Genomic DNA, 10,006 nt, shown 5'->3' on the forward strand with positions numbered 1-10,006 from the left:
CATTCTTCGCATTCGTCGGGTCAATGCTGCCGATGTCGGTTTTTCTTGACGGTCTCGCATTTAAATTACCAATGTCTGTTCTCGCCGTTCCTGGGTAGATATAAACTGTCAATCACCTGTGGCGCACACCCGTACGCTGCGGCCCGTGGGAAACGGGTCACGTGTCTGGACGAAAGGGTCTGACGACGTACGCGACAGGATTTTCACGTTATTCATGTCATGACCAGAAAGTCATATTCGTCGAACCCTCTTGCCCTCGCATGCCAATTTTGGTCTACACCAAGTTAAGGAGGCGATCACGGGAGCACCCAGACATAGCTAGGCGGCTAGATAGATAGACAAGTAGATATAACCGCTCAAAGTGCCTAGGGTTAACTAAGAAATGCTTCGCATTTAATATTGCCGGGCAGCTCTCATTATGTTTGGCGTAAAATTGACGCCTTTGGGCTCACAGATAACCATCAGCGCGCCGTGGAAACTGACTGCTACATTTCCACTGCAATCACAGTCCATTAGGCTCACTTTTGATCGTTGATTTTTTAACGTGCGTGCTGTTGTTGCTCGTACTCACGCCTTTTGCAACGCAACATGCACCGAGCTGCGAATTCTTTTTGAACGTTGGCACGTTTTTTTTACACCTTTTTGAACGTTGGAACGTTTTTTTATATATATATATAACCAGATATGTGTGGCACACCTGTTTCGACACTAAAGTGAAACAATGAATCGATTTATATTGATAAATAAGTGTACAGTAGACTCCTGTTAAACGAAAGATGAAGGGACCAGGAAAATATGTTTCATTTAACAGGAGTTTCGTTTACTGAGAGATGAAAAGGGGTGCAGAATTCAAGCACAAAACCAATCATGTTAGAGGCAGTTGTTCCATTTAAGCAGCAATTTCATTTAAGAGATTTTCGTTTATTGAGGGTCTACTGTACTCTAATAACTCTAATGTCGTTAATTTCACCACCACAAGTTTATTAATAGAAGCGAAAAGCAGGTGTTCCACCACAAAGCCATGCTCGTGCTCGAAGTTGCTTAGGAAAAACATAATACAGTCGAACCCGTTTATAACGAACTCGAAAGTGCCGCGAAAACTGGTCGTTATATCAGTAGTTCGTTGTAAATGGACTCGCCCTCAAAAACATGCATTTTAGCGACCAAGCCGCTTTTTTTTTTTCGGCGCATTTTTATTGAAAAGTGCTAACAACTCCTCCGGTAATAAGTTAGGCCTTTTCGCGTCGTGAAGCGAGGCCCGCTGCGTGCACGAGTGAATTAAACTGCCTTTGCAGTGAACCGCGGTACCGCTATACTTGGAGCCGATCATCCCTGGCTAGTTGCGTGCAGCGCGTCGCCTACTCGGCTCACGTCATCACTGCCGGGCCGCTTGCATTTGTACGCGCACGACAGGCGCGGCGCACTTGGGTTGCCGCCTAATAAAACATGCTGTATACACTCGCTGTAAGTGCATCAACGTTTCTCGGTGCTCGTGTCACTCAACACCAGCGTGCTAGTTTCGTTTACTCGAAGCGACGCACACTTTATCTCGCACGGCGCGGCGGCGGCAAACTTTCGAACGGCAATGGCATCGCGCGCTTGTACTGCTTGTACCGCCGTCACCCCGAACAGTTTACGCCACACGTGCAGCCGAGCCGATAGCTGCAGATGACTGTGATAAGGTTGTCGGCGATAAGCCACAATGGCACATTCATCGCCGGCCGCCACATCGCCTTCGCTCTCTTCTGACGCTTATCCGTGAAGGAATCGCCACAATCGCGTGGAAGTCGTAATCATTGATCGGCCGGTCCCTGCCGTTACCAAAAAGATTAAAGACGTTTTGCGGTACATTGTGACATAGACGCAGTGAACATTTAAGCGCTGAAAAGTTATCGCGGTCATAGCTTATTGCATTTTATGGCTTCTTGCGTTCCAAGGCATAGGTTCATCGTAGGCAGTCATAGCTGCAGAGAACGGCGCCAGGAAAGGTTGCCATGCGAAAGCTGACTGCAAGGCTTCATGCTGCCTACTATTTCTTTCTTTTTTTTTTTTATTCCCCACTGCCATTCTGCCACTGAAGAAACGACTGGAAAACGAGCAACCTCGCTCGTAGCGTCCGAAAGCAGCGCGTGCGGTGCTCGCCGATCTCGGGTATCTTCGTCCCGAGTAAACTGGACCGGGCACGCGCGAGCGCGCGCCTCTCATGCTTTAGAAGGCCTACTTTAACTCTTTTTTTGCTTCGTATACGCCATATTTTTACCGCGACCGTGTCTGAAGTGTTCGTTGTAAAAGTAGGAGGCTTTGAAAAATGTTCGCTATATGTGGACGCAACTTCAATGGGTAGCATAGGAAAATCGTAAGTGCACCGAAATATGGTCGTTATAACCGATAGATCGTTATATCTGGGATCGTTATAAGTGGGTTCGACTGTATATGAATGTTAAGTAGTGCGAGGATAATCATTAACACATATTGTAATATTGTGTGACAGAAGTGTAGAATTTCACCACGCGTCAAAACTTGAGTTCCTCAATGAGTGAGCATGGTTTAAAGTTCTACCTATTACAAAGCGCTCAGGCATAATTAACCATCATCATCAGTAACAGCATCAACAAAGTGGCCAGATGCGCAGGCGCGCATATTGCCTTACAGACGCGTAGTGGGCATTCTAGGATACGCTCTAACCTCGATATAACGAATTATTGGTTGTAACGAAGTAAATGAGAAATAGTATTGTCAGATACAGTGTTAAAAATAAATGTTTATAACGAATTTTCGGATATAACAAACTTATTTTCGTGGCGGGTGTGACTCCGTTATAACGATGGTTTGAGTGTAGCTTGAAAGGCCCTACGTCACGTGCACAGACGTTCCTTTCTTGCGGCATGGCCGAGCTGTCCACCGAGAAGCGAAGCCTGGCTAGCTATTATTGAGAAGGCTATGCGAACGGGGCCGGATTACGCTATCGCGGTCTACTCTTGAAGGCAAAGCTCGAGAGTCCACCAAATTTTTCTGTTATGGGTGACACATATATCATGTTAGTGAAAAAGAACTTAGGGATTACGCACGCATTTTAATTTAGAATGTCTACCAACCCATGTGCCAAGTTTCTCCTTCTTTCTCCCTTTTTCTGGTCAGTTTTAGGGATATAGCTGTTGTTAAACCGCAGTGCTTTTTAAAACTGGTGTTGTGACTGAACATGCAGAAAATGAAGTCATTTTGTTCTCTCCCTTTGGCTAGTTCATTTCAGGTTTGTGTGCAATTCTCACTTCTGTGTTTTTCACTCAAATTAGGGCTTCCTGGAGGTGCTAGTCTTACTATTAGCTGACCAATATCTGCTGTGTACTTTTTTAGAAGAGTCACTCATCCAATTTCAATGAATGTTTGAGATTTCTTTCCCCATACACATATGAAAAGAGTACCTCGAGGAACTGGAGGTTTGAATTTTTTTTTATTTATGATAACATATCTACTTATGATCCATGATGGAAAATCCAAGTGACCACAGAGAAAATAAATTTAGGATACTAAACATGAGTTGCATTTGCAACTTTCCTTTTGTGATGAACCTCTTCGTGATGTCGGTGGGTTATCGCATTTCACATCTCTCAATGTTATAACATTTGTTAATAAATTAACCATCAATCAGAAAGTTGCAACATTGAAAGTTTAATTTGCAGTACATGTGGAGGGCATCTCATCCCAAATGTTCTGTAGAAGTGTCAAATACAAGGGGTCGATTGTGTGAGACGTCCGTTTATTTTCTAAGTGCCATGATTTCCATGCATTCACCCCTTTCAATGTCATGTTTTGCATTTAGTGCTTCTCAAATTTTACACAAAGATCATATTTTATTCTGGAATATTCAAAACAACTCTTCCACAATTACTTTTCTAGTTTTTAAGGAAGCGTGCCAGGTTGCCTTCTTCTATGGGAATGGGTGCTGCTGCCAAGGCAGCAGTGTCACGAATTTGTCTTGTATCCTGTTCACACTTGCACCAAGCGGTTATCTCGCAAGCAGGAAAAGTCGTTGACCTAAGTTTGCCCTTGCCTCATCATCTACAATTATCCTTGAACGGTTGCTTTATAGAGATGTAGACAGCTGGCTCCACAAATATGTGTTAGTGTGGCTTTGGCAAAGGCTAGCTTTCCCAAAGAAGAACACAATAGATCTTCCTCTTCAACATCACACAAGTAGCAGTGCTAAGCATTGTACATGATCTATACCATAATATGCAATCTTTTTACAAATTTTCATTGCAAGCAATGCGGCTGTGAGAACCCCCAAAATTCTTTTTCTACATTTTGAGAAAACAATACGACATCACATGCCGTCCATGTATATATTACAAGCGGATTGGTAAAGATTAGGGGTGTGCGAATATTCGAAATTTCGAATATTTTTCGAATAGTGTTTGCTATTCGATTCGATTCGCACTGGAATTTTACTATTCGAACTATTCGAACTTCCCAAAAACAAATACAGTCAACGTCCGATTGAAAGTGACCCCTTCAGATTTTCAATATGCTTCACCTCATTACACCCTCATATTGCGGCAAAGCTGCCTTTCAAGCTCCGTTACGGTCGAACATTGCCAAGACGCAGTCAACGTCCAGTCGGAAGTGGTCCCTAGATTTTCAATATGCTTCACCTCATCACACCCCGGTATTGCGGCAAAGCTGCCTTTCAAGCTCCGTTACGGTCGAACTTTGCCAAGACGCATCTGACCAGACAGAGGAATTGGGAATAACTGCATGCTGCAGCAAGCTGTTCAAATCTGTCATAAGACAGACATTATTTTTTCTCATTGGTGCTGCACCTAGCTGCCCAATTACCTTAGGAGCACGTCCAGTGGGAAGTGGTCCCTAGATTTTTAATATGCTTTACCTCATCACACCCCGATATTGCGGCAAAGCTGCCTTTCATGCTCCGTTACGGTCGAACTTTGCCAAGAGACAGTCAACGTCCGATTGGAAGTGGTCCCTAGATTTTCAATATGCTTCACCTCATCACACCCCGGTATTGCGGCAAAGCTGCCTTTCAAGCTCTGCTACGGTCGCAAATGTACTAACTCAAGAAAACGCTGGTACCAACATGGAGATGAAAGATGTGGCAGAGGTGGGGGCTCAATTAATGCTGTTTTGGACCTGAAATTTGGGCAGGAAGTCCGAAAAATCGGAAGCCGAAGCTTTTTAGCATCCAAAATTTCAGATGTTCTTATATATCGACGTCTACGAGGCCGATTTGGTGGCACTTTGGTGGCACCGAATCATGTACATAAATAGAATTTGGCCTCTACATTGCCTAATTCTTGATAAGGCAACTATGCAACATCACCCCACCAGTGCTTCTTCAACCTAGCAAAAAGAAACACTTTCATGTTGCTATCTCATAAGAATATGCTTAGGAATCCTCTCTAACTTTTTTTCTGCAATTTCGCTTCGAAGTATTCGAAAAATATTCGATTCGATTCGCACTCACACTTCAATATTCGAATTCGCTTCGCACCCAAAATTTTGCTATTCGCACAGCTCTAGTAAAGATCGTCTGGCACAAGCTTTGTTAGTACACCTGCTGGGATGCATTTGTTAGAGAAGCAACACATTACTTCTACAATGGACTGCATTTGGCATGTATGTAATTAACAAGCTTTCCAGATATCGACTCATAGAAGGGTTCTTCTGGGAGCAATATTTCTACCGTGTAATTAAAGCAGTCGGGGATGAGCTTGCCTGTAATGTCAAAACATGTCTGAGCAAATGTTCGGTACAAGTCTCTCAAGAGTGACACTAGCCCTAGGATTTCTTATTAGCGAGTATGGTATTGCTGGTAGTCTTCAATTTCATTATTAGATCGTGCGTGCTAGAGGGAACAATTACTATCAACTTCCTTAGGTAATTTATCAGAATAGGCCAAATTAGGGTACATGCTCCATGCGATCTCTTTAAACAGTATGCATGCTTATTTTTACCAACGTGCCAAGCATCATACCAATGCGGCATGTTTGGCTTGTGCTTGCGGAAGTATTGGATGACACCAGGATGTTGATCTGGGAAAACATTGATGTTTAGTAAGTCCCTTGGACCTCCTATCATAGGCAAACACAGTGCTTTCTACAAGACGGATAAAACTATGTTGCAGCCTCCTCCCCTTGCATCCAACATTCCTTCTTCAAACATGCATCTTTAAGAATGATTTCTCATAAAGACATATATATTTTAACTTCATGTTTCTTAGATTTACTCAGCAAATTTTGCATAAACATATGGTACCTGTTGTTAGCGAGCATACGTTGATGCCTAGTTCCTCCATAGCAGTCAGGCACTTTGAAAGTCCTTGCTTCTCCATAGAGACACTGTTGGGGACTTCAGGTGACTGTGAACAAAAGTGTAGCAAGTGGTTTCATTAGCATTTGAACGATATACTAATAGTGCTGTAAGTTTACCTCTCCGACTTGCACCTGCTCAATGTGTAAAATGCAGCCATTCTGCATGGCAAGCACACTGCACGTGAGATACTTGGCGCCGTAGCCTGGAGAGTCACATCGCCCATCACCTGCCAGGTCAACTTGCAAGTCAGCAAGTGCATTCACCCTGACAGCTTGTTTCTTGAGGAAGAGCTGGAAAGACAGGTTGCGTAATGCACAGCTTCTTTTTGTATTTCACAGTGTAATAGCAAGTATGTTTCATGCCGACATGTTCCTGAGTATTCCACCAGTGCTACATTTTTTGCCATCGTAGCAATTCATCAACTCAAGCTCGATTCAGTCATGAGTATTTGCATTACACAGTAAGATAAAGAAGGCAGTACGCTAAAACTGTTTTTAAAACGAGAATGGTTTCCCAGATGACTTGTTTCTAAATTTAAATTTTACCGTGCACAAATATGAAGCTTCTCTTTCGCATTGCAACCATAAAGTCAGACGGGCTCATTTGTACAAGTTATATACAAAATAATTTTGTTCTTTGAATTTAGATAACACTGAATTAGATATACAGAAGGAACCAATCGCTTTGCTCTGCAATGAGTAAATTTACCACAAAATTGTTTTGGATGATCACATTCGCTATTAATGCAAGACCAGTATAGCATTTCTGTTTACACTGCCAATTATGCGCATAAATCTTGCTCCGGTTATATTCAGATGTTGATGAAGTAGTTAACCTGTTTTACTGCAGGGAGCAAGTAGGCCCTCTGGTAGTTGTCAAAAGGTGCGCTCCGTGATGGTCTGTACACCAATGGAATTGAGGCACCGGATCGTTGCAGCCGCCACACAGCCCGAGCAGAGCATGCTAGCAGCCAGGAGAAGGTTGCCAGCTCCGCTACCTTGGACAAGTGGCTGGCTTCTCCACTGAAGCTTGTGCTGTTGCTCAGCACGCTCCCTCTACGGCGACCAGAGTTCCCACTACGCTGAAGTTCAAGTTGCCTACTGCTTGGCCACAGACTGAGCAGTTGGCGAAGCAGTTCTCGGAGGGAGCTCTCGAACACAATGAACTTTCAGTTCGGCATGAAGAGGCCCTTCCACCCTCGTTGGAACTCCAACGCTCTCGGCTTGATGGGTACTGCGTATGAATGGCCCCACAAAACGTGTTAGTGCTTGTGTGTTCATCTGGCTACTCAGTATTGGATAATGCATGATTGCGCACGTCACACGGCTTGGTTGGTAAGGTTAGGCTAGGTTAGGTTTTTACTGATGAACGATTACGCTTTTGTTGTCTGTTGCAAGCGTTGTGCTGCTAAGCACGTGGGTGAAGGAAAAGTTAAGGAGGGAGCATTGCACAATGCGACAGAAAGGAAGAACATACAAAAAGCAGCGGACCAGGCACGCACACGCCAAGCTTCCTTTAACCCCTATTTCCCTAATAGGGGAAAGCCTCCTAATTTTTTTCTACATGAAAGTGTTTTATGCCGGGGTCCACTAAGAGTTCAGTGACGTATTTCCGTCACGGATATGACGTTGATGAAATGAACGCTCACGAATGAGAAAGAAAAAACTACTATAAGAAAAAGTTCTGCCACCAGGAATTGAACTGACCTCTCAGTCCGCAAAGATAAGCGCCCGGCGCAATACCGACTTAGCCACTGAGGCAGATGCGCGACACTTTACAAACGCGCCTTATATCTCTCACACAGTGCTCTCTGTTAGCGGGGACGCGGTGGTGCCGCCATCTGTGAGCAGTGAAGAGAAGTATATTGCGGCATGACACTTACTAGTGCCAATAGAGAACGATTCGGCAACGACGCTGTTAAAGCGTGGCCTCCGAGAAACGTACCGGTGCACACGCTCGGAGGCCATAGTTAAAGCGCCTCGATACCAGCGAAAAACACCGACTGCGTTAGCATCGGGGAGTAGCCCTACACGCAGTTACAAACTTTGCCTTTCGCTTCATGGCTAGCAAAAACGCATCTTTGTCGGAGTAGTGCAGCTTCCACATGCACCAACGGTGTTTCTCCGCCGCCGACTGCTTCCAGTGTGATAGCACCGACTGATAAAACTGCAGCAATAAGCGCTGCAGAAAGGTAGCGATGCCAACGGGCGAATGTCCTGCCTCGGTGGAGTGAGACAGAAGCCAGCGAGACATGGACCGCCTGCGCACGTTCGTGGCTCAAGCGATGAACCTCTGCCTCCAGTGTTGCTGAAGAGCTGTGTGGTAGTGTATGCATGAGCACAGGTGTAGGTTCCTATTTCTCAGGAGCGCGCATTGTGCCGTTTCTCTCCTTGATTGACGATGCTTCGCAGAAGTGCATATCGAGTATCAGTGCTTATTATGTGCTTGTTGACGTCATCATTGTGCGGGATTCACAACACGCTGTGTCCAGGTGTATGTTAATAGCTTCAGCTACCACAACGGCTAAATTGTGATTATGGGCGTTAGTCGTCGCGATGAAGCTGTGCCACTAGGCGTCAACATGGATGCATCCACATCAAACGGGGCTATAGCTGCCAAACACGAATAGACATTGTACAAGCTCTCATATATCACTACACAATAAGCACTACTTCTGTGAAGACACATTTCACTTTCGTGTTATACCGATTCCTATGACGGAGGGATCAGCCATGCTTCTTTTTTTACTGACACGATAAAAATTGTTTTTCTTTTAGTGTCCTTTAACGCCATGGATCACCCCTGCTGCATTTCACCTTGCAACAAATCTAGTGATTAGTGCTACTGCAAGGCAACCTGCGAGAGGAGTTGCTGCAGTGCATCAGTAGAGTGAGCACTAGGATATCAAATAAGTGCCAGGATCCACACATCTGCAGCCACAACTTGACCTCCAGAGATACCGCTACAATTCCCATGTCTATTTTTATTGCTTATGGGTCTTGAATACCTTAAATTTGTCCGAATACCTCTTGGTGTTTGCTGATTATCAGTGCACTGGAGAAAATTCGAGTGGCCGATATAGGTACACTCAAACCTCATTATAACAAAGTCACATCTGCCATGAAAATAACTTCGTTATATCCAAAAATTCGTTATAAATGTTTATTTGTAACACTGTATCTATGACAACACTATTCTTCATTTACTTCGTTATAACCTATAATTCGTTATATTGAGGTTTGAGTGTAGTATCTTTGCAGCATAGCTAGGGCTCAACTATAATGTTTACAATATGCTACAGCCCAACCATGCGCTAGCGACAGTTGTGTACTCTATGAGTTTAGGAGAAAAAGCAGTGCTAGAAAGCCCGTAGCCCTTAGCAGCCTTGATACAAGGTGCGTACTTTAATTCATGGTGCTAATGATTACATTATGCTATAGCACAAATGCTAATGCAGTTTTAATAAACCATTGCAGGGACCCTTTAAGTGCATCTCTCCACAACCAGCTTAGAAAAAGTAATCAGTGTACTCCATTCTAATATTGGCAGGAAATGCTGCAGAGGTATGCTATCGCAACTCTCACTCCATGAGCTTAGTATAGAATTGATTGGCAATGTCTTATATGGAATAACTTTATATATTAGCACAGTAATAATGTGTAAATAGTGTCACATG

At 44.0% G+C, this 10,006-nt stretch overlaps 1 protein-coding gene across 1 annotated transcript; it reads right to left on the reverse strand.

Moving 5' to 3' along the window:
- Window positions 1-6,254: 6,254 nt before the first annotated feature.
- Window positions 6,255-8,297, reverse strand: LOC119375117 (uncharacterized). The gene is made up of 4 exons (XM_049411168.1): window positions 8,275-8,297; window positions 7,166-7,385; window positions 6,447-6,556; window positions 6,255-6,376 (listed from the first exon to the last, which is right to left on the reverse strand). Exons 1-4 carry the CDS (start codon window positions 8,295-8,297, stop codon window positions 6,319-6,321), a joined length of 411 nt encoding a protein of 136 aa, XP_049267125.1. The 3' UTR covers window positions 6,255-6,318.
- Window positions 8,298-10,006: the final 1,709 nt, after the last annotated feature.

The sequence above is a fragment of the Rhipicephalus sanguineus genome, chromosome 11 (assembly GCF_013339695.2).
Source record: "Rhipicephalus sanguineus isolate Rsan-2018 chromosome 11, BIME_Rsan_1.4, whole genome shotgun sequence".
NCBI lineage: Eukaryota > Metazoa > Arthropoda > Arachnida > Ixodida > Ixodidae > Rhipicephalus > Rhipicephalus sanguineus.

Bases quoted from the DNA above. Each gene is read 5' to 3' on its own strand.
- LOC119375117 (XM_049411168.1), bottom strand. From the start codon at position 8,297: ATGGCCTCCGAGCGTGTGCACCG. The intron at 7,386-8,274 runs GTACGTTTCTCG...TGGTCGCCGTAG, and splicing joins GCCTCCGAGCGTGTGCACCG to AGGGAGCGTGCTGAGCAACA. The intron at 6,557-7,165 runs GTTAACTACTTC...TTGACCTGGCAG, and splicing joins TGCTCCCTGCAGTAAAACAG to GTGATGGGCGATGTGACTCT.